Raw genomic sequence first — 23765 nt, forward strand, 5'->3', positions numbered from 1 at the left:
GAGTAGGGTTGGAAGGACAGACTGCAACTTTGGTCAGTGGGGACAGTGGGTGGGGTTTATTGCACTTGCAACAGAGTTTAAATAAGTTGGGGTGGGTTCTGGAGCAGAGGGGAGGGGTGGGTTAGGGGGGCAGCATCAGTGCAGCTGGTGGGCAGAACCCAGGTCTGGCAAGTCTGGGGCTCCCCATTCTCTGGGGAATGAGTGAGCCTGTGTTTGGCCAGGCTGAGGTTCCAGATCTGTTGCTACTGTGGCCTGGTTAGGGTCCTGGGCAATTCCTGACTCATCCTAAGTCAGGGATGAAAAGAGCCCTAGGCCCAGTCTGCAGCTGACCCAAATGCCATCCTGGGTCTGTGAGCATAGGTTCTTTGAATCTGAGACTGGGCTCCAGATCAACCCCAGGCCCCAGACTAGGTCTGGCTCCATTTTCATTCTGACTCCCCTCGACGTGGGTCTGTGCCAGCATCGGCCTTTGTTTGGGAACTGTCCTGAGCTGGGCCTGCAGCACCATCCATCATTAGTGTTCTTTATTGACCTTCCAGGATGGGGGCTATTGGAGCTGCCAGGGCTCACTCCCCAAGTCTTGGGCTCTTAGCTGCAGGCTTCCTTTCGATCTCTGGAAAGGCCAAAGATGCATCTTTGCAGGCTGGAACCAGACAGGAAGTCCTGGTGGCATGCACGGCTCAGAGAACCATGACTGTATTCCCTAATTACGGCTCCGAGTTGCTTTCATAAAAGTCTCCAAAATGCTGAAGGCTGAAGAAAGGCTGGGGCTTCTGTCCCTGGACCTGAGGCCCCCATCCGTGAGAGGGCATGTGTAAACGAGGGTCCTTCACAGTGCATGGGGGGCGGGAAGGACCCCAGCTTCTTGTCCCCCAGCTCTGGCCCTTCAAGTATGTCTCTGGGCTAGGGAGAACAGCTTCTCCCCAGCCCTCAGCACCTTCAGGAAGTGCCTGGTCCCTCCCTGTTGGCAGGTAGGGGACTGGCTCTTCAGGATCAGGAGTCTGGGATCAGGAGGACTCAGGCATCTGAGGTGGCTGGAGGCTTGAGCTGAGCTTTTTCCATGGCTGTGCCGTATGGGAGGGAGCGTTTGAAGAAGCCAAGCTGAGGAGAAAAGAGACACAATGAGAGATCATATTCGCTCTACTAGGGGTCTAGGGGGACAACGACCCTCCTGCCTCTGGCTTCCCCATCCTGCCAAAGGGGCTTCCTCAATACACATTCAGATACTTTCCCAAGGGGTTCAATGAATGTGGGAGGTCTCAAATCAGGGGTTTATTATGGGGCAATCTTTTATCTGAGTTTTAAAAATGCCCCCAGTTAAGAAAAGAAAGGGTAAACAAGTTCAATTCAAGAGCCACATCTGATTGCCTGGCAGTAGCTGCCACCTGTAGGATATGATCATTTGTTGTTAACTGCCACAGGGTTTTTGAGGAAATGACAGCAGAAATGCCATCATGTATTTGCCATCTGTGGTTTTGCAATGTTGGCAAACTTATCCTGCAACAGGAGGCTTCTTTCTAAACTGGGGGCTGCAGACTGAAGGGAGGGGTCCAATAATGAAAGACAGGATGGGGGTGTGAGTAGCCAGAGCAGAGATGGGGGCCTGTGCTGGAAAACAAATATTGGAGTGGATTCTACTGTGTAAAAGGCAGAGCCTGGTAGGAGGGTAGCCAAGCCAGGGACAGGGTGTGACTGACCTTGTAGAGGACGTAGATGAGCAGTCCTAGGAGTAAGAGGCCAAAAAGGATGGCTAGGATGATGATCCACAATGGGACACCATTGCTGCCTTCTGCCTTGGTCCACTGCACGGCTGTGGCCACCTGGGGACAAGCCAAATGACACTGAGAACACATAAATTCTTCCTACCTTATTCTTGGCTACTATTGGCTGTTGGGTCTAGACCTAACTCTCATTTTTAGCTAACAGCATCCCGAACTTAAAGATGGAAGAGTCTGAAGTACACCTAAGTGTCTTTTGTTTTTGTTTTCTGAGAGTCAGGGTTTCTCTGTGTAGCCTTGGGTGTCCTGGAACTCTCTCTGTAGACCAGGTTGGCCTCGAACTCACAGAGACCCTCCTGCCTCTGCCTCCCGAGTGCTGGGATCACACACATCCACCGTGTTTCTTGTTTTTGTGCTTTCACATCTGCTGTTTTCTACACCCAGAATCTTCCTTTCTGGAACATTTAGCCTAGTTAGTTTCTGCAGGCCTCAGCTTGCTTATCCGCCACTCCTTCCAGGAAGTCTGTTCTGAGTCTGTAAGACTGGGTTCAGGTATTTCTATGACATATCTCAATAGACTGTCTGACACAATGTCACACTGATGTCACTGCCCTCTAGGCTGTGAATTCCAAAGCAGAGACACATGTTAATCTGCCTGGTCACTTTATTTCTGGACCTACAAAGTCAGGAAATATTTGCACAAAGTAAGACCAGCCTCTACTCATGTCCTCATCTAGCTTTGGACATTTTGGAGCCTGCCTTCTTTGACCCAGACAGACCTCTGACCTTGAACTCACCTGAAGTTTCTTTTGTGGCAGCTGCCGAGGCAGGATTTGGTAGGGCATCTTCAGGGCTTCATATACAGCCTCACACTGCAGGCTAAATGGCTGGTGTTCCCGCTGTGGGTGGAGAAAGGTGGTCAGGGCAGCCCCTCTTGGGGTCTAGAGGACACAGGACTTGCCCACAGTTTGTCTCAGGATGTGATCTCTCTCCCTATTATGGGCTCACTCACTCTTATTCTCTTGATATTCCTTATGAAAAATAATAAATGTAAAATTGAGTATTTACAACTGAATAATGCCCAATCAGAGGACTGACTACATGTTCAACATCTTTTTAAACAACACAGTCCAGGACTATGGTTGGTCCATATAATGTGTACAGTAAATGATGGCTTTTTCCTCTCCCCGCTTCTGCTTGCCTGTTCATCTTGTCTCCCACTATACTAAAAGGTTTGTTTTTTTTTTTTAAATTATAGTTATTTGTGTACATGTGTGTTCTCTCTGTGTGTAAGTGCACATGTGTGTTCTATGTGTGTATGTATGCAGGTACACACGCCAGTGCATGTGTTCCATGATACACATGTGGAGGTCAGAGGATAACTTTTACAAGTTAGTTTTTGCCTTCCACCTAGTTGAGGCCAGATCGATCTTGTTTCTACCACTGTGCTACACACCCCAGACTAGATGACCCACTTAACTCAGCTTTTTCCTTGGGTTCCAGGAATTGAACCCAAGAGGTCAGGATTGAACAACTAGTTTGTTCACCCATGGAGCCATCTTCCCAATCCTCTTTCCTTTTTTCTTATTTATTTATTATTTTATTATTTTTAAAATATATTTATTTATTATGTATACAGGGTTCTGTCTTCATGTATCCCTTCCCACCAGAAGAGGGCATCTGATCTCACTATAGACGGTTGTGAGCCACCATGTGGTTGCTGGGAATTGAACTCAGGTCCTCTGGAAGAGCAGCCAGTACTTTTAACCTCTGAGCCATCTCTCCGGCCCCTTATTTATTTATTTATTTATTTATTTGTTTGTTTGTTTTTCGAGACAGGGTTTCTCTGTGTAGCTTTGGAGCCTATCCTGGCACTTGCTCTGGAGACCACACTGGCCTCGAACTCATAGAGATCCCCCTGCCTCTGCCTCCCAAGTGCTGGGATTAAAGGCATGAGCCACCAACGCCCGGCCTCCTTATTTATTTATTTTTAAACATTCATGTGTGCTTGGGCATGCACATGCTATGGGTTGCCTACTGAAGTCAGTGGGGGTCAATTCTCTCTTTCTGAAAAGTGGGTCCTGGAGCTCAAACTCAGGTTGTTAGGCTTGAAGGCAGGCACCCTTACACTTTCACTGAGTGATCTCACAGGCCGTCTTCTCTTCTTCCCTTCCTATGTTTGGTGTGTGTGAGTACATATGTTGGTGGGTCAGAGGCTGAAGTCCATACATTGAGACAGGCGCTCTCTCTCTCTCTCTCTCTCTCTCTCTCGTGTGTGTGTGGTGCATGTGTGGGTAGGTCAGAAACTGATGTCAGATATCTCATACATTGAGACAGATTCTCTCTCTTTCCCTCATTGAACCTAGAACCCAAAGATAACCATTTCTCCTCAACTGTCTGGTCTGCTGACTGTGGGGAATTCCCTGTTTTTGCCTCCTATGTGCTGGGATTATATAGAGGTGGCTGCCACACCAGCTAGACATTCATTTATGTGAACGCCGAGGATTTGAACCCTGTCATCGTGCTTGCACGTAAGTGCTTTACCCTCGGAGTTATTTCCCCAGCCCCACCCACTCTAGTGTTTACACTAGAGTGTAGTGGGTATGCACACTGCCACTGAACTACATTTCCATTCTTTCTACCGACTCACCTCTCTCTCTCTCTCTCTCTCTCTCTCTCTCTCTTTTACAAGACAGTTTTTCTGAGTAGCCCTGACTGTCCTGGAACTTGCTTTGCAGAGCAGGCTGACTGAACTCAGAGATCCCCCTGCCTCTATCTCTTGCCTCGCCTCCCTAGTGCTGGGATTAAAACCACGTGTTGCCACATCCAGCCTAATTTTCTTTTTGCGTGTGCAGTTATTTATTTATTGTTTATTGTTTCTTTTTTTCTTTTTTTGAGACAGGATCTCACTGTGCAGCCCTGGCTGGCCTGGAACTCACTATGTAGATCGTTGTTGACTCGATCTCACAGAGATCCACCTGCCTCTGCCTCCTGAGTGCTGAAACTAAAGGTGAGTGAGTGCCATCATGCTCACCATGCTGGTCCATATACTCTTTTTCTACCAGGGCCAGAAAGGGAAACAGTTGCTCCTATTGTGGCCACCAGGTGGCGCCAAGGACACACAACTGGTCTAAAGCAGGGTGAGGGAGGGGAGCTGTAGTTTGTGTGTATGTTTGTACAGTTGTCAAAGCAAAGGTGGAAGGTCAGACAGCAGGGAAAGAGCAGGGTCAGTACAGCTAGGCCCAAAGGTTGGGGTTCCAACTGCATAAAGCTCGCTCACCTGCAGAAAGGTCTTGGCCCAGACTCGGAAATGCAGCTGCAGACTCCGGCTCTCTTGGCGGTGCAGTGGCCCAAACTCACAACGCAACATGAAACACTTGGCTTCAGGGCATTTCTGGAAAGAAAGAAGACATTTGAGCCGAGAATTCTGCTCTGGTGATCCTGAGAGCTCAAACAGGTGTCCATTACTTGGGACAAACTTCATTCGCTGCAATGACTTACCAGAACCTGTGGCCCTGAGGCCGTAGAACTCCTGCCTGGAGCCTCTCGTTTCTGCAGGTGGTGTGGGAAACTCTCCGGATCCAACTATAAGAGAAGCTCTTTAGAGACAGGGTTTCTCTGTGTAGCAGCCCTACCTGTCCTGGAACTAGCTCTGTAGACCAGGCTGGCCGAAATCTCACAGAGATCCGACTGCCTCTGCATCCCGAGTGCTGGGATTAGAGGTATGTGCCACCACTGCCTGGCTTGGAAGAGACATTCTTTTTAAATTAAAAATTTTTTAATTTAAATTAGAAAGAAGCTTCTTTTACATGTCAATCTTAGTTCCCTCTCCCTCTCCTCCTCCCCTGCCCCCAACAGACACCCTATCCCATCCCCTTTCTGCTCCCCAGGGAGGGTGAGGCCGTCCATGGGGGATCTTCAAAGTCTGTCATATCATTTGGAGCAAGGCCTAGACCCTCCCCAGTGTGTTCTTAGCTATCCCTCCTGCTAAGGAAAGGATAAGTCAGCACCTAAGTCAGCCTGAACCTGAGTTCCCGAGCAGGAGCTCTGCTTCTGTCTCTGTCCCTGTGTTCAGCCAATCTATCTGTTCTGAACTAAAATAGGAGATGTATAAAGAAATCATTAAGTCCTTCCTGCCTCAAGGCCTTTGTACTGGCTGTTTCCTTCATTGAGCACGTCCTCAGCCTTGTCCTAAAGCTTCAGTTGAATCGTTGCTTAATTTGTTCATTTAGCAGTGCTGGGATTGAACCTGGAGTCTTGGGCATGCTTGGCAAGTGTCCCACCTGGCTAATGGCTACCTCTTCTAGAGGTTTCCCATCATTAAGTCAACGCCATATCCCACACCATATGAGGGTCACTTGTCTGTTTCCCTTCTTTCCTTGAAGAGCTCTTACTATGAGGCCTCGGCTGTCCTAGAACTCACTACATAAACTGGCCTGGCCTTAAATTTGTGGTTATCCTCCTGCTCCAGCCTCCTCTAAGTGCTGGTGATTAAGATTAAAAGTGTGCTAGGATTACAGGCGTGACAGCCATGCCTGGGTAGCTTTGTACTTTCATTACTTTCTCTCTATCTTCTTTTTTCTCTCGGGGTCTTATGTACATAGCTGAGGGTGATCTTGAACTTCTGATCCTCCTGCCTCCCCTCCCAAGTACTGGGATATAGTTCTACACTACCATGCCAGGTTTCATCACTTTTCAATAGCCAATTATTTTTCTTTTTACTTGTTATTGTTTACCAGCCTTCATTAGACACAAACTCCAGGGGTGTGGGGACCTTTTGAGTTTTATTCGGTGTGGGGTTTTTCCTAGGTTTAACAGTGCTCTGTTTAGCCCTTACTTCATTAAGTGTTGTTTACAAACACACTATCAGAGGGCTGGAGGACAGGCCTGAAGAACCCTCATAGGAAGGACACGGTGGCAGAGATCTAGGAGCACACCAGGGGACAGTGAAAACAATTTCAGGCCAAAGGACAGAAATGCAGTGGATACGGATCTTTTTTTCTCCTTCCAGATCTTTCAGGTGCCTGTCTCCTCACCACTCCCAGTAGCTTCCAGACAGCCTTTTTCAGCCCCACAGCCTGCCCTCTACCTCATGCCTGGTCCTCACCTCCAGGCCCTGTGAGTTGGGGGTGTAGTTGGAGGTGCAGTTGCTGAGTCCCGTCACCCTGGTCACATAGAGAAGCTGCTGGCCTTCCAGAGCCTGAGGACAGCTGAGCTCCAGCACACCCTGGCTGATGGAGCTGGGGCCCTGGTTGATGAGCTGAAAGGGGATAATACAACTCTCTGAACCGAAGGCTGACTGGATAGGCAGGCCTGGGTCACCACCCACACACACTGCATCAGGGCTCCTGTCTGAGCATTGAAGGAACACCCGAGGGCAGCCATCACTTTTGAGACAAGGTCTTGCTCTGTACCCAGGCTGGCCTGGAACTTATTGTGTAGATCATGCTGGCCCAGAACTCACAGCAAATCCTTCTGATGCGGCCCTCCTTTGTAAGTCAATGGACTGGTGTGTTCCTCTTCTGGCCATCTCTCATAGACCCTCAGTACTCATCAGGCCACCCCTCTCCTTCTCCCCCACTGACCCAGGTCCTAGCTACTGTCACTTATACTGACTCCCCTCTTTTTTTCTCCCTCATGTGGCTTGACCCCTGGCTTGTCTCCCAACCCTCCTTACCTCATAGACATGGTGGACAGCAGGGCCCAAGTCTCCCTCCTTCTGAGGCTGGTCTTGGGGATACCAGTCACTGACTGGGAAGAGCACAGCTTCAGGCTTGGAGACACTGAAGAGGAGGAGGATGGTTTAGAGTAGGCAAGAGGAATCCAAGTGTCCTTCCCTAGAAGTCCAGTACCCGTCCCTCTAAAGGCCCCGTTCTGCTTGGGCACTGACCCATTAAGGGAGACCTGGGCTTGAGCCTCCACGGAGAGCGGGAAGGAGACCACGTTGCTTTGTGAGTTGTTCAGGTTCTTGCTGTGGGATGGAGACAAGAGTGGAGAAGTCTGACGAGAACTCCCAGGCACCAGGCTTTGCCACCCGCCCTACTCTCCCCTATGTCACTCTCGCTCAGTCCTAGCTTGGGTCCGGTCACTCCATACCTGAGGATCTGGAAGTCAAACTGGATGGTTTTCTTTGTGTCTTGAAGATGAGGAACAGTGAACCGAAGGCCACCCCAGATCTGCGAAACACGGAGGAGAAAGGGACTGTTTGATGTGGTATTCAGCTGGAGCAGCAGGACCCCGTCCTGTGCTCTCTTCCAGCCCTCCCTTTTCCACTCCTGACTTACACTGGTGCCTGCCTTCATGGGGTTGCCCAGGTCACACACCAGCTGCCGGCTTTGGTTCACAGCAAAGTAGTCACAGCTCAGGCTGGAGAAGTTCTGGGGACAGGCGGGCACAGGCCAGTCAGGCTTTGGCACCCTCTGGAGGGGGGTCACCACTGCAGTCCCACTTTAGAGTCCCTTCTCACCCCTGGGTGTCTGACAAGTCCTGAGTATTCAGCCTCCAGAGGGGCTGTGACCCGAAGCTCAGCCTCATAGGCGCCACCCTCACCCAAATTTTGGGCATGGAATGTCAGGTTTAATGAGTTCTTATCACCCAGGTACACATGTTTCTTCTCCCTAGAGGGAACACAGGGTAAGGACACTGAAGAACAAATCCACAAACCAAAGGCAATGGGGCATGGTAGAGCACAGTAGGACTAGCCCTGCTGACAGGGCCCTAGCTCTGGCAGGCATAAGCCAAGGTGCTGCATGCGAAGTACTGAGCTTCATCTGTCTAGAGCCAGAGACATGAATGCTTCCTGTAGACAAAGCTGAAACCCAGAGATGCTTCCAGACCTCATAGCTACAAGTCCCTGACTTGTCATGTGACAGCCCCACTCACCCATACACATCCAGCTGCAGGTCAGGCACACAGATGTTGTCCTCACCGCAGTCCAGCAAGATCTGGGCCTGGGGAGCAGGGCAGCTTTGAGAGAGGTCCTACCACCCCTTTCCCAGGGCCCTCCCTCGGGTGCCAGGGCTGTCCTCCTGAGTTCTCTCCTTACCTTGTCCTCTATCCGACTCTTGCTCTGGTAGTGTAGGACTGGCCGGAGGCCATGGCTGTCCATGGGAGCTTTGGGGTCCAAGGAGAAGTTGAGGGCAATGTGAATCGGTGAGAGTTTGTCTCGGAATTCTGACTCATTCTAGGACCAGGGGAGACAGTGCAAAAGATCAGGGACTCTGGGGCTCAGTGGCCCTGCTTCTTGGCCTCATTTCTCTTTTTATCTGCTCAGGACCCAAATCTGACAATCCCCCCACGCTCTGTGGGTCTAGGCACTCAAGTGTCTGGATCTTCTGACAGAGGGCTTCTTCTTTAGCCTCCCAAGAACCCAATGCCCTTCAGGGGGAGCCTCACAGAGACAGAGAGGCAGACAGACGGGGATACACACACACTGCCATTTGTTCTATGTGGCCATCTGCCCAGGCCAGGCCACCCCGACCCTCAAGCCATACCCTGAGGTAGATCTTCATCTCCCTGCAGTCCTCTCGAGCCCCATTCTGGATAAGCAGGGTCTGGGTAAGGGTGGCCTGCTTGGAAGCCAGGAACAGCGCCCGCCGAATCCCTCCCTTCTGCTTCTGCCAGTCCAGTTGAAGTTCTACCTCGAAGCCTGTGGCCAGGAAACATGGCATGAGCCTGTCTCTCCTACCTTCGGGACTCAGTCCTTCCATCCCACTCCATGGCCTGACACAGTCAAGCAGTCTCCCTCACCTATAGAGTTGGGGACATGTTTTCCGGAGGCATTGAGACAGAAGCTAAGGTTGATGCTGGAGAAAGACAGAGGAGAGAGTGCTGAGTATAACCGGAACTGGACTCCCACCTGCCTCAGAAAGACCCAGACCAGGTCACCCCTGCTTGTTCCTTCCTGAGGCAGACATGGCACCCCACCCACTGACAGGTACAGATCTCTGCAGGTTCCCGACTCAGCTCACCAGGACACAGGGTTTCCTTCCAGGCTGCAACTGCGCTCCTCTGGGTTGAACATGGAGGGGAAGATGGTGAGAGACGCGCTGGCAGAGATGATAGGCCGACCCCTGCAGAGAGTGGATGTGGGGTAAAGAGAACTAAGGCTTCTCTGAGGGCTGGGCACCCAGCCCAGAACAGCGGTTCCCTCTGCACTGATGTTCCCAGTCTTAGTTCTAAAGGGACATTTCTAGTTGCCCAGGCTGCCTCAGTCTCCCCGAGTTCATACCTGTACACCAGAGCCTTGTCCACACCAAAGGACCCAACGATTAGATCTGCAAAAAGCCAAGATAACAACCCTTTACATCAAGCCCCAAATCAGGATTCCTTCTTCCTAGGCTTTCTAGTTTCATGGCTCAAGGAGGCCTGAGCTAGGGGACTGTACCATCTGGTGGCAGATGCTGAGAATTGCACCCTGGAGTTTAACGTCTAAGATGAAGGGGCAATGGACACAACTTACCAGGGTATCCATTGCCGTCCAGATCTCGGCCTCCACGAAGGGCGGAGCCAAAAAAGTCTGGAGTACTGCCAGCTGCCCACAGGGGTTGCAAAATCTGTGAAGGCTTAGTGTTCAGCCCTCCTGGGCCACCAGGGAATATAAACACGACTCCCTGCTGAGTCTCCCCACCAAATGGAGCCCCAATGGCAACATCTGCAAGATATAACACAACATTTGTCATCAAGTTAGGAGGTCAGGGGTCGAAATCCCTACCACAAAACCTCTGGATACCATCCCCCTCTCCTCACATCTACCTGTCAATTCCTGTCCTAAATCTCTTTAAACCCCAATATGCTTGGGAAGTCTAGAGGACCTGGGTAGTTAGTTGGAAACCCTCTCCCTAAAGTTCCTGACCAACCAACCCCCCCTACCCCCATCCAAACCTCAGCCCCCTGGGCCATGATGCTTACCATTGTAGCCATCTTGGTCCAGGTCCCCCAGGGGGGTCAAGGAGCTTCCAAATCGGCCAAACTCATCTTGGCCAGTGAGAGTGAGGGTGGGTGTGGGCTCTATGCCAGCTGGGTGTTGCAGGTAGATGTAAACCCTGCCCACCTCCTGAGGTCTCCCATCAGCTGTCCGCTCCATGAGCAAGGGTGCCCCTACCAGCAGGTCATCTAGCCTGCAGAAAAGGGCAGACCCATGCATCTTGATAACCTTGTCCTGTCACAGTTTACTGCCCCTATACAAGGAACCCCAGGCATTCTGGATCCCCAGGCTCCCTTCTGTGAGGAAGACCTAAGCATTCTGCCCTCTCCTTGCCTTGACTGAGGAGAAGACAAGAATGAATGAGAATCCAGAGGGAGCACTCTGCCTGCCCTGTCCCATCCCCACTCTTCCTGCCCAGGTCTGGAAGATACCCCTTCCTATCACTCACCCATCTCCATTGGTATCAGTGGCAGCCACAGCATAGCCAAAGTAGGAGGCCATCTGTGGGGACAAAGGACAGCACTGGGTCAGAACGAGGTTCAGTCAGTAAACAGCATCGAGAGGACCTGTGAGAGGAAGCTCATGGCTCCGGAGAAAGTGGGAAGTTGGACACGATTGGTCCAGGGCGGCAGCTTAGTTGGCAAGAGGGCCAACCTACAGTAAGCGGGGATGTCCTCACCTGTTCTCCTGAGACATTGTAGAGGGAGTGGATGTCTGAGCCGTTAAGGATGGTGACCTGAAGATGAAGAGAAAGGCCTATTGGTCCTGGATGCCCCATGGTCGAAGATCTGGGACACAAGGGACAGGCATTCTTCAAGGGCACCTAAGCACTCCTCTGACTCCTTCCCAATTTGCCCTCCCCCAACCTTCAGGTTTTCTCTGTCCCCTTGCTGTTTTGCCTTTTCCCTTCACATTTCTTATGGATTTTCATCTTTACTCAGTAGATTCTAATGACTAAGCTATAAGATTGGTGGGACTACAAGATTTCTCACTACACCTGGAGAATGGTTTTGGTTTTGCCTCTCAGAGGTTAAAGAAGAGCTTGGCAAGCAACAGGTAAGCAATAGTTAATACTCACTACACACTGGGGTTTCAAACCCAACAGATTCAAAACTTGAGCTGTCCCTCATCCATCAGTGTCTGCAAGTCACTCACATCTCCCTCCCTCCTCTTAGCCATGGGCCTAGCAGACCTCTAAGTCTCCTGGATCCTCTTTCTGCCCCACTGTCCTGCTGAGACTTAGAGTGAGATTTCCTAGGACTGATGGACATCCAACCTCTGTGCCTTGGGTTTCCCCTACTGGCATTGATGCCAAAGAGCAGATGGAGGACTGTTACTCCAACCTGTACACCCTGGCGAGCCCCTTACAGCCATTGTCAGTCTCTGTCTCTTGGCTGTCCCTCCAAGGCTCTGGTGTCTGGCCCCACTGTCTGGGCTTGTTCAATCTTCCCTTATTCTCCTCACCCTCTTTTAGCTTGTGAGGCTACAAACTAGTTTCTGTTTCCTATTCTTTGTGTTCTCCATGCTTGTGCCTGTGCCTCCCTCTTGCTCCATTTGTGCAGTGCCCTCACAGAACCTTCTTTGATGCATCCTCTCTGGAAAGAGGTTACCGCTTTCCTGAAATGTGTTAGGCTACCTCAGTTGCTTTTCAGGAACTTCCAATTCAGAAAGAGTGTGGAATTGGGAATAGTGGATATTAAATATTTATCCAGCTACCTCTAAGCAATGTAATTGGTATCTTAGGACCATTGTTTATGAGCAAACTGTCAAGGCTGTTCTCTACCCCACAGGGCTACAGTGGGGAAGACCATCATGAATAGACAGTGCCCAGGAAGGACATTGAGAGGCCCAAGAACAGTGACTCCATTAAGACGAAAGCTGTGTGTCTCATCCCACATGCTTGTCTCATCTCTCACCTTGCCTTAATAAATGCTATTAACCAAACAGCCATGTGTGGCACTCATCTGCCCAGGCTCTTGTCATGGTCTAATGATAGCAGCTGGCTGTTGTACACCACCTAACAACTCACAAGGGCTTCCATCCCCTTATAAGTGCCTGGTGAGGTCAGAACTATTATTACCCCATTGTACATGGAAGAAGTGGCTTACAGAGGTTAAGCAGGGGACAGTGTAGCAATAAAAGAACAGATGAACTTATCCAGAATCAGTGCCAGAATTTGAACCCAAGTCTGACTTCACTTCCTTCCCTTAAATTAGACTTCTGAAATCCTGTCTAGTCCCCAGAGACTATGTTCTGATCTATTTTTTGGAGGCCCCACAAATTGCCATGCATGGCTCTGCACTTAGCCAGGGTGAGAGACAGGAGATGGTGGGCAGGGTCTTACATAGCCATAGGTGAGGTTCCCTTTGGGCACACCAGCAACAAAGTCTGCAAAGAGAAGAGAAACTGGTGGGCTGAGGGAAGGACAGGGTAGACTCAGAACACTGTTGGGGCTCTCACCAGCCCCCCTTTTGGCCTAGCCTGGAGACTCACCTTCTGTGTCATCACCACTGAATTCACCCACAGCCACAGAATATCCTGGGGAACAGAGTGGGTGGATGTTAGCATTGCCTCCTTTGGGACCCCCATTCCCTTCACAGCCAGCCTGTACACAAGCATGGCAGCAGAGGTGGTGGCACTGAGTGCGAGAGGCGGGGGAGGGCTGGGTGAGGAGAGAAGCCCCTGATTTCCCCTCCCATCCTCGCCCCACCTGCTTTGCCTACCCAAGTAGCTGTCATCATATATGGAGCTGGCTTGGCGGGTCTGCAGCTGCCCCTGTACCGGGTTGATGAGGTATTCTGGGTAATAGGACTCCGAGATCTGCTCCTGAGTAGCAGACAGGATCTGGCCTGGAAGGGGAGCAGGGTGATGGACCGGGGGAGGTATCAGGTGCTTTTAGGGGAACTGAGTAGGATTTTTAGAAGTTTGGATAAAGGAAAGGGACTATGTGGAGGGTGATGGAATAGAACGGGAGTCTGGAGGTAGATGTGAAACTGGGACGTTGAGTGGGTGGAGAAGGGAAGGATTAGTGAGCTCAGACCTAGAATGGGGGAAAGGATGTGGTGCCAGGGCCTGAAGAGGGCAGAGGAGGCCTTACCTTGCCAGAAGTAGCTCCCAGGTCCACCCAGGACCACGTGGCCAGTCTATGGGGAGGTGAGGGGAAGAGGGGATGAGTGCACCATTTGGTGCTGACCCTGGATCCTCACTCACTGCCCTCCCTCCCCAGGCACCTCTCACCTTGGTGAACTCAGCACTGAAGCCCCCTTGACAATAACCCTGCCCTGCTGCGGTGCTGAAATCTGTGAGGGAAGAAGACAATGGGATGAACTAGCTGCACACGGATGGGTGGACAAGAAGAGAAGCAGGAGCCAAAAAGGAGACCAGAGAAGAAGTCTCCTGAGCAGCCTTGAAAATGTACATTTTTATGCTTGGTAGCCATGAGGAGAAAGCCCTGAGCACCTGCGACCCTCTCATGGAGAAGGCACAGAGGTTCACGCCACTCTGGCTCCTACCTGAGCGGCATGGCGCATACTCTAGAATCCGGGTGAAGTTGTCTGTGGAGAGGTAGCAGGTGCCCACGGGGTCGCTCTGCGGCTCCTTTTCTGTGCGCCAGCTATACAGTGGAGCACATGCCTGGTAGGGGCGGGGTGGGGGGCGGGTTAGCCTAATAAGAACTCCCCATCCAGGCCTGGCTTTCTCCACCACTGCTCTACTCTTAGCCACCACACCACTGGTCCCACTGGTCCCTCACCAAGATGGAGGAGCCATGGGCTCGAACCGTTGCCCCGAACCACTGCAAGGACTTGTACTCCACAGGCTCCTCTCCCTTGGCACTGGACAGTGAGGACTCGAGGATCCGGGAGCCTTGGGGAAGTTGAAAGGGGGCTGTCATACTGGTTCTGAGAGAGATGACTGCCGGCCTTGACCCAGGATGCTCAGCATTTCTAGACCCTGAGTATGGAGCGAATGCTCTCGGAGTGCTGGCTGAATATCCTCAGCTCCCTCAGGTCCATCTGCCTGAGGGCTGAACTCCCCAGGGCAGTGCCTGAATCACACCATGACGCTGTACACTATCTCTTAGCTTAGGAACAGAACCGTCTTCAGACCTCCTCTGTCTTTTGTGTTATGGCCCTGGCCTCCCAGAGTTGTGGGTGATTCAGTGGAAATGAGAGCCACATGTTTCTGAATCATGCCCGCCCTCCTTGGGCTGGGCTGGGAACATGGAGTGAGTGCCATAGGGAGCCCATAGCTAGGAAATGGAGCACCAGGATGACTGCTGGGAGAGCATGTTCGCTCTGGCTGCACCCTTGCAGCAGGAATCCCAAGACCCAAGCTTGGGATCTGTAGGCCCACCCACCCACTTAATCTAGGACCCTCCCTGAACTCTTCCAGCCTACCTTTGCTGTCAAATTGAATGGTGGTGCACTGGGCCGGGCTGGTGTCCCAGGGACACACGTAGACAGCACCACCCTGCAGTACACCTGGCTGACTGGTGTTAGCCTTGGGCGCTCCCACCAGCACACTGACCCTGTGAAGGGGAAAGGAGACATGGATTAGGAGGGGTCCTATTTCCAGGTCAGTCTCGGGTGGCAGGATGCACCCAGACCATTAGGCCAAAAGTGGGGGTGGGGTAGATGTCCCTTGGGTTGTATTTATATCTCGGAAGATGCCACAGATGCCAGAGGCAAGGGCTGGAGTCAGGCATTCCCCATGTGCTGCTGTCACTAACTCAGTTCCTCCCCTCCTCCCACATTCTCCCACCTTCTCCTACTACCAGAGACAAGGAACCAGAGTCAGTTCCTGGAAAGGGAACAAGGGACAGAGGATCTGGACTCCAACCTCTCCATTTCTTCCATCAACCTGGCAAGGTTAGATGCCCAGCCCAACTGAGGCTGTGGCCCAGAGTTGGAGGGTGTGCTTGGCACACGCAAGGCCCTCAGCATCAGGGAGAAAAACAAAACAAAACAAATAAACAAACAAAAAACAGTACCAAATGCAATGTATAACCTTTGGTTGAAAGTGGATTAAACATATATATTACTAGGGACAATTTAGCCCTAGAACCCCAGATTCCTGTGGAGCCCAGGGTCCTCACCTATTGTGTACCCGCTTTTCCCGAGCCAAATTTTCTTCCTGGGCTGGAACTAGGCAACTGGCCACTTAGTCTCGGGGCAAGTTAGAGGAAAATGTGAGTGTCAGAAATCAGGCAGAAGGAGAGAGGAGCTGGAGCACTGTGAAAACAGGTTGTTTCTTGGGCCTGGATTGCCCACCCCGCTGCTGCCCAGGGTGGATCTCATCTTCCTAGCTGGGGCTCTGCCTCACTCGTCCTTCTTTACCACAAAGCAACCCCAGAGGATTGAACTCAAGTCCTGTTCTGTTGGATCCTCTTCCTGGACACACATGCCTGAGATGGGGTCCTCCACCAAGGGATGGCTCCTGGCATTCGTCCTCTACTAGCCTTGGTCCCTTGTCTCTGGGGTCTCCACACAGCTCTCCTCTACCAGCCCTGGTGCCCTGCCTCCAGGTCCTCCACACAGCCACAGTCCTGTTCTCTCTTGGCGCTTTCCTCAGGATCTCCTGCAAGGACTGCATCTGGCAGCTTGGGCAGCTTTCCCTGGCACCCCCAGCTCTGGGCCAGTGTCCCGGCCAGCCTTGGCCTCTGCTCTCCTCCCCTGCTGCCATGGGCATTGTTCCTCAACCTCTCTGCTTGTCTGTCCCCAGCACAACTTGCTCTCTTGATTTAGATTCCTGGGTCTCCTCCTTTTTTTAAAAGAAATATTTATTCATTTAATTTGTATGGATATTTTGCCTGAATGTCTGTGTGCCCTGTGAGTACTTGGCTACAGAGGAGGCCAGAAGAAGGCATTGGATCCCCTGGAACTGGAATTACTAGTAGTCATGAGCTGCCATGTGGATGCTGGGTATTGAACTCTGGTCCTCTGGAAGAGCAGCCAGTGCTCTTAACTGCCGAGCTGTATCTTTCTTCTTTTTTGATATCAGATCTTAGGTCTCTTAGATCTTACCCTTTCAGGTTTCAACAGTCCCAACATCTACCCCTTTTCTTGCAGTTTCATAGCCTTTATCACTAAGAATGTGGGCCCAAGAAGGGACTTAGCAGAGGCCACAAAGACAGGGGTGTCTTCCAATAGGCTCACATATCTGAGGGGGAGGGTCAGGGTCTAAGAGGAACAAGTGTTGGGAAGGCAGTCCCAATGGAGATGGAAGGAGGGTAAGGAGACAAGTGAGAATAAAGACAGCAGGGTCCAGAGGAGCAAGAGTGAGGACAGGACAGGGGGTGCCTCAAGTTATACAGTGGAGAGGGGAGGTGCCAGCTTCAGTTACCCTGGGGACAGGAAATGTTTACTGCCTGTGGCTTCCTGTCAGTTTCCAACCTCGAATTTCTCCATTTGTCTCACGCCCACTGGGTCTCACCTCTCTCTCACTCAAGCATTAAAGCCAATTAGAGGTTTGAGTGGCCATTCCAAAGGCCCAGGGACCTTCCTCAGGTGAGAATGCTCAGGCTGACCACATTGAGAAGCTGCAACTCCAGGGCTGGGGGAGGAGAGAAGGGTGTGGTCCTTCTATAGCTAGAGCTGCCTGCCACAGAGAATTTAGCCCCTGACTCTTGCTCCAAAAAATAGTGAGGGCCTGCAGTGGTGGTGGCCCACACACCTTTAATCCCAGCCCTCCAAAGGTAGAGGCAGGCGGATCTGGATCTCCGAGTTCCAGGCTAGCCTTGTCTACAGAGTGAGTTCCAGGATGGCCAGAGCTGCACAGGGAAACCCGGTCTCATAAAACCAAACCAAAACAACAACACAAACACTGAGGGCACAGCACAGGAACCAGACAGCTGCACAAGTTGCTAGAGCTCTGGTTCTTGACCTAGCTCAGCATGGGCCTGGCTTTCCTCTCTTTCTCTGGCTTCTATCAAGGTCCCCAGATTTCTCCCATACTGCCTGCATTTGTGGAGGAATTGAGAAGGGAGTGTATAGTTCAGCAGCCCTTATAAAGGTTGTGAAACCTATAAGCTCACGGGACAGGGGAATATCTGTTCTCTCTGCGAAGGTTTGGGGATCCCAGAATGCAGACAGGGCACATGGATCCAGATCAGCCCACATGGCCCATGCATGGCATCTATCTAAGGCTTTAGTGGTGTGTCCATCTCAGCAGTCCTCATTCTAGCATCCAACAGGCCAGCTGAGGTGCCTGTGCCAAGGCTGCATGTAAGCTTATTTACCCCTACTCTCCTCCTATCTGATGCTTCCTAAATTCTGTAGCAGTAGAATCCTCATAGCAATCCAAGAGGGTACCATGGGAGGGTCCTTGGGCTATTTTCAATATTACAGAAAGCCTAACGGAAGTCATGCATTTACCTGATAAGGCACACCAGACTAATTAAAATTTCAAGTGCATTTGCTTTTGGCTGGCGTCACACCAACTTGTGTGGGGAACCTGGTTATCTCAGGCTGGTCAGAAACTCTGATGGGCAGCTATAGATACTCTTAGTCCATAAAAGACAAAAAGACCATGAATTATCTCCCAGTAAATGCAGCTTGGCAGATTGACTCTATTACAGAGTCCAAGGGAAGAAATGCTTGCCTCAGAGTTGGAGGGTCTAGCTAGTCTTTTGAGACAGATGGCCATGTCTAGAAGCCACTATACAGAAGGAACCCTCCACTGGTTTTAGGACGATGCCCTATGGGTGCTGCATGCAGTAAAGGAAGACCACCTCAGTCCTGGCATTCCCCAAACTGCTGACATAGCCTCACAACCTTATTTGACAGATGGGAAAACTCAGTCCAAGAGAAAGCACAGTCATACAGGGTTGCTCAGAATCTTTCCCAGGTTGTGAACAGAAACCTGGGATCCGGGCTCCTGGGCTAGTGTTCTGCCCTGCCCCACTGCCAAACATCCCCTCCTCTCTTCTTCACTATCTCCCTAGCCAGGCTTTTGATTAACCAAGCCCCTGTTCAATATTCAGTTACTGTTTGACTCCCGTGGCTTGACAAGGTCAGGGTAGAGAGCAACAGGTGGGTCAGGGCCCAGCTCCCACAATCTTACCTCACCCCTAGCCAGGCCAGAGGTGGACACTTGCTTCTAGAACTCCATATACATTCCAAAGGCTTATACCTGGTTGGCTGGGTAAGAGCTGCCTCCAGCCGACTGGCTCACTTTTAACTATCCTAGGCTAAGTCACTTTCCCTCTCCTACCCCTAACTTCTCTCTCTCAATGATGAGTTGTTTTTGAATGGTCCCTAAACTAACTTCTAGTTCTAAATTTTTATGACTTCTAAAGCAAGACTATTTTCTCTGCTAAACACAGGATTTTTTTATTGGTAATAATCCAAGGAGAAATTGACATGAAAGCATAAGAGGCATGTAAGGTACTATTATTACTATCCCAGTTATTAGCAAGTACTACAAGCATGTGAGGGCTGAGGGTGAGCAGGGCCAGCAGGTGGACTGCTTGCCAAGCATGCACAGGGGCCCTGGGTTCAATCTCCATAAACTGGGTGTGATGGAAGGTGTGGCAGAGCCAGCCTGTAATCCCAGCACTCTGGAGAGGTAGGAGCAGAAGTTCAAGGTTATCCTTGGCTATACAGTTTGGGAATGAATGAATGAATGAATGCAAGTTGGAAATGGAGGAAAACAAAATAGGAATGAGGTTGGTGCCAGGAAAAAAAAAATCGGAACCAGGACTCTCCCCGTAAAACTCATGCTTTACATGTGGTGCCTGCATGTGGGCAGGCACCTTTTAGACACTGCCTCATTCAGTCCTAAGAATAAGTTAGACATCATGATCAAGGGAAGGCTAGACTCCAAAGGCTCAAGTCCCAGCTCTTTGGTGAGTGGTGAACACTCACTCACACCCAGGACTGCCTGGCTTCACCCCTTGCTGTTTGTGCTCATCGTTTTCTTCATTGTTCAAAGGGAGAAGTGATGCAGGAGAAACTAGGAACATTGAGACCACAGTCACAGGGCTGGGTTTTCTCACATGAAGGAGAGGGAATCCAAGTCCAGCACACAGGTGCTTGGGATCCGGAATGCTCTAAGAGGGTTGCACACAGCAAAGGGAGGGGGAGTAGAAAGTGAGCTGGACACCAGGGTTCCATGGGAGCATAGATGAAGGGGTGGAATGAAGAGGCTGGGTCCTCTTTTAGAAGAAGCCCCAAGGACTGAAGGATCAGGCCAGGGGCCAGATACACACCTAGGGGACAAAGAGTGCAAAGTCCAACAGATATGTCAGTTTTAAAAGAGAACTGATGGTTTTGTGTGGGGTAGAGTGGGCATAAGGAAGAGTAAAAAACCAGACAACTGACACCCTGATGAGGGAAAACATCCTATATCCCCTTCATCCCTTCTGCTCCATTAGGGTTGTGGTAAGAAGTTTGGGGGACCTTGGGGGAGGCAAGGCCTGGCAGAGACTCCAGGACAGGGTGATGCAATGAGGTTTGGGCAAGAGGCCAGAGTGTGGGGTGGGGACCTTGAAAAGCCCAAATTCAACGGCTGGGGCCTAGTTATCTTTTTTTCCATCCCTAAGTCCCCCAGACGAAGTAGAAAATTGTCCCTTCCCCAATTGAATTAGCTAGAGTTAGCCCCCTCCCCCACCCCCTATTTAAACAGACAGCTAAAATCAGCTCACCTCTGACAAAGGTCCTATCAAGCCCTGAGATCTGGGGGTGGGGTGGGGTGGGGTGAGTGCTGCGGTGGGCACCGGGAGGCTCAGAGTTTGGAGGTAGAGGAGAAACAACTACTGTTGTCATAGAAGGGGTTCAGGAATCTGGCATCTGGGGTTCCCTGTGCCAGCAGCTGCGACTGTCACCTTCCTCTTAATTCCTAACGTCCTCCCTTTATTTAAACAAACACTTTTGTTCCAATGTGGCCTCTAACTCTGATTTCCAAGCCTGTGGGCACCCATTTTGCAGGCTCTAGCAGCCTGGGTCTGCTTATTACCCGGAAATAAGGATTCTCCATAGAGATTTTCAGGAACCTTCGTTCTGATGCTCTCGGGCCCAGAGAGCCTATGTCTCCCCAGCTTCCGACCCTAGTCCCAGAAGTCTGAGTCTCTGTTCAACTACAGCCGACAAGCTACAGGAAATCAGCTTTTCTCTTCCTCCCAAGAGCTGGAGCTAGAAGGAAACCGCCCACCCCCCTTCAGGCGCGCGCATACACACCCCTCCCGACACATCCGTGCACCGCCCTGGGCTGATCCCGCCCTTAGACCCAGCACCCCCAGTGCCAGGGTCCAGGGATTCTCCCCAAGTTTTTGGATCTCTTTCCCTGAAGAGATTGGGGGGTGAGAAGCGACGCAGGAGACTGAGGAGAAAGGGGAGGGAGCCTCCGTCCTCCCGGGTCTTTCCCCAGTCTGAGTTGATGGGGGAGGGGAGGATGAGACTGGCCCCCACATAACCTCCCGACCCTCTCAGCCTGTCTTCCCTCTTACTGCACGCGCTTACCCAGCTTCAACCCTCTCAATGGCCCCACGGAGGATCTCCAAATTCCTCCAATGCTCCCTAAGGACGGGCCTCCGCGCCCCTCTCGACTGCCACCCGCCACAGGTCCCCAGCAGCCCACAAATCGCCAGAGACCCTGAGCTTTCTGTGCTCTCTCCTCCCGGTTGGCCCGAGACCCTGCCTGCACTTCTCCAGCTTCTAGAATCCCGTCCTCTTCTCATGCCACAAGTCTCGACACCGCTCTCACACTCCACGTCGGCCACGGTGCCTCCCTGCTCCAGCGCGGGCCCCCAATTCTAGCTTGGGCCCCCAACTCTAGTACTAGTCCTTTCAAACTCCGCCCTCAAACTCCGGTCTTGGTCGCCTCCAGACCCCGGCGCGCCCCCAAGCTCCAGGTGGCTCCCTGCCCCCTTCCCGCCGCCAATCTCGCCACTCACCCGTCCCTTCCCGGCCGGTAAAACTCCACGGAGAAGCCGAAGAGGGAGCCGGGGGGTCCCGAGAGCACCGCCGGGGCCTCGGCGTCTAGGTTGAAGCCCCCAACCTGGAGTGGTGGCGGCCACAGTAGCAGCAGCAGCGGCAGCAGCGGCGGCAGGCGCGAGGGCCCCCAGCGCAGCGGCACCGCGTGGAGAGGAGTCTGTGGCGACCGTGGCGTCCGGCTCCCCATAGCGCCCGCTCTTCCCTGTCCTGGGGCCACCGACCCGGAGCCGCTTCCTAAACCTCCCAGAGGCGAATGACTCAACGCGGGGAGGAGTTTGCCAAACTCCCGGCTGGGCCCTCCCCCCGGCCGCCGGGCCGGCTGGCGGGGGGACATTCCTGGGTCCCCGGGACGCCGAGGCCGCGCCCCGCACCCCGAAGGGGCGTGGGGGGCCGCACCTCTGAACCCCTGGCTCCGGCCCCAGCTGGAGGCTGGTGGTCTGGCCTGGCTCAGACTGGGCGGGCTCGGGTTCTTCGCCCTCCTCTCTGCTTCCCCCCTTCCTCCCCCCTCCTTTCCAGATGTACAACGTAAACGCTCGGAAAAGTAGTTGGAAAAAGGGAGCAGAGAATTTCCTAATGAGGAAAGGAATCACCTCTGGGGGGCGGAGGGAGCCTGAACGGTGTGTGGGGGTCTTCCTCACTTATTCAGGAAAGAAGCTTTGGGGTCGAGAGACAAGGGACTCCTCTGGCGTCCAGCCAACAGGGATTCCCCCTTGCCTTCCGGGGCCACCGGGTGCCTGGGTTCGGGCCAGCTGGATTGGGGACTCTGCAGCCCAGGCACTGAGTGCTTCCAGGCAGCCTGCTGGAGCAACTTCACTGGCTGCAGAAGTTCCGCGGTTGCCCCTCCCCAAACTGATAGAGTGGAAAGCACAGGAGTTTGGGGTCTCTGACACAGATGCATTCTATCTCGGTTCTCTCGCTTCCCTCTAACGTAGGGTTTGGGAGTCTCTTCTATGGCCCTTTCTTGGATTTGGCAGTTGACCAAATGGCCAGCGCCTCAACTCAGTGCCTTCATCAAATTGCCCGATTTTCTGGAGAAATCCCAGAAAGATATGTGATGGGTGGCAGATGTGATGGTGGTGGTGTGAGTCTTCAAAGGGAACCAACCTTCAGCTTTTTTTGGCCGTCTTGGTCACCTCCATGGCCAGTGTAAGCAGAGGAAAGGGTTTTAGTAAGTGGATGTACCTTTCTTGCTCCTAGCTCAGGCGGTGTGTGATGAGATCACCTTTCAGGATTCTAGTCTTTATCTTAGTCTGGGGGATGGGGAGAGAGGCCTAGAGTCTCCCCTAATCCCCTTCTCTTTCTACACTCTTCTCTGCCTTTTTTTCTCCAGGACTTCTCCCCTTCTAGAATAATGACTCCAAAGTTAATTCCTACCCCCCTCTGCCCTTCTCTTTTGCCCCACTGTGACCTGTGGGGTTTCCGAATAAACGTCCCAGAGTCAATTTTTTTCTTCCTGCTGTGTGTTTTCTCTGTTACCCTGCTTCCTTTCCCCAGTCACCCATCCAGGTGTTTAAAATCCCACCTCCAGAGCCAGTTGCAGCCCCAGGGAGAGGCCAGCTGAGCAGACCACAGCCATGTGGCTCCATTCCACTTTCACATCTAAAGGTCCTGACCCTCTGTCAGGTTAGGAACCCAAGGAATCTGTGGGTCAGAATCTGAGGCAAGCAGTGCCCAAAGGTAACCTCTGGTGAGACCAGCCAAGGAGAGAAGGATGGAGCCTCACTGTTTATAGGGATCCACATGAAAGCTTGGGCCCCACATGTATGAATCTAGCTCTCTCCTTTCTCAGCCCAGACTCTCTCTAGATTTTTCCCAGGATTTAGGAGCTGGGGGAAGGAGGGGGGTGTACAGCCAGGGAGGTGTGTGACTCAGATTCTCCCAGGAGTTTTGGTGGGGGACAGGGGACATAGTGTCCTGCCCTAGTCCTCCTCCTCAATCCCCCAACATTGGCCAATTTAAACAGGCCCCCTCCCTGTCCATTCCTTGCTCCTGTTTACACAGGAGCCCCTTAGTCATTCTCTGGCTAGCTTTTCCACTCTCCCCAATATCCCTCCTCTCTTGGCTCTCCCTGCCCTTATAAGTCCTCGCCCAGTGGCCCCAACATCTCCAGTCTTTTCACTTGTCTTGCTTGCCTTTGCCTAGCCTCCCTTTCCTCTGCTTCTTGTTGAATCTGAACTGGGATTTCTTCCT

The 23765-nt window shown here is 52.0% G+C and overlaps 1 protein-coding gene across 1 annotated transcript; it reads right to left on the reverse strand.

Annotated features, from left to right (window-relative positions):
* Positions 1 to 33: 33 nt before the first annotated feature.
* Positions 34 to 21831, reverse strand: Itga5 (integrin subunit alpha 5). The gene is made up of 30 exons (XM_027396781.2): positions 21536 to 21831; positions 15042 to 15172; positions 14396 to 14508; positions 14157 to 14277; positions 13882 to 13943; positions 13742 to 13787; positions 13368 to 13493; positions 13138 to 13182; positions 12989 to 13032; positions 11324 to 11380; positions 11093 to 11145; positions 10629 to 10837; positions 10180 to 10371; positions 9949 to 9994; positions 9689 to 9790; positions 9468 to 9523; positions 9212 to 9366; positions 8764 to 8901; positions 8601 to 8668; positions 8185 to 8335; positions 8003 to 8095; positions 7815 to 7894; positions 7609 to 7689; positions 7396 to 7501; positions 6826 to 6978; positions 5220 to 5303; positions 4999 to 5112; positions 2516 to 2617; positions 1698 to 1820; positions 34 to 1101 (listed from the first exon to the last, which is right to left on the reverse strand). Exons 1-30 carry the CDS (start codon positions 21760 to 21762, stop codon positions 1018 to 1020), a joined length of 3162 nt encoding a protein of 1053 aa, XP_027252582.1. The 5' UTR covers positions 21763 to 21831; the 3' UTR covers positions 34 to 1017.
* Positions 21832 to 23765: the final 1934 nt, after the last annotated feature.

This window comes from Cricetulus griseus, chromosome 2 (genome assembly GCF_003668045.3).
Source record: "Cricetulus griseus strain 17A/GY chromosome 2, alternate assembly CriGri-PICRH-1.0, whole genome shotgun sequence".
NCBI classification, from domain to species: Eukaryota; Metazoa; Chordata; class Mammalia; order Rodentia; family Cricetidae; genus Cricetulus; species Cricetulus griseus.

What these genes read in the sequence shown, in the direction of transcription:
- Itga5 (XM_027396781.2), bottom strand. Translation starts at nt 21,762, where the DNA reads ATGGGGAGCCGGACGCCACGGTCGCCACAGACTCCTCTCCACGCGGTG. An exon ending in GGACCAAGATGGCTACAATG is followed by an intron (nt 10,372 to 10,628) that starts GTAAGCATCATG and finishes TATATCTTGCAG; the next exon opens with ATGTTGCCATTGGGGCTCCA. An exon ending in AGATGAAGATCTACCTCAGG is followed by an intron (nt 8,902 to 9,211) that starts GTATGGCTTGAG and finishes CCCTGGTCCTAG; the next exon opens with AATGAGTCAGAATTCCGAGA.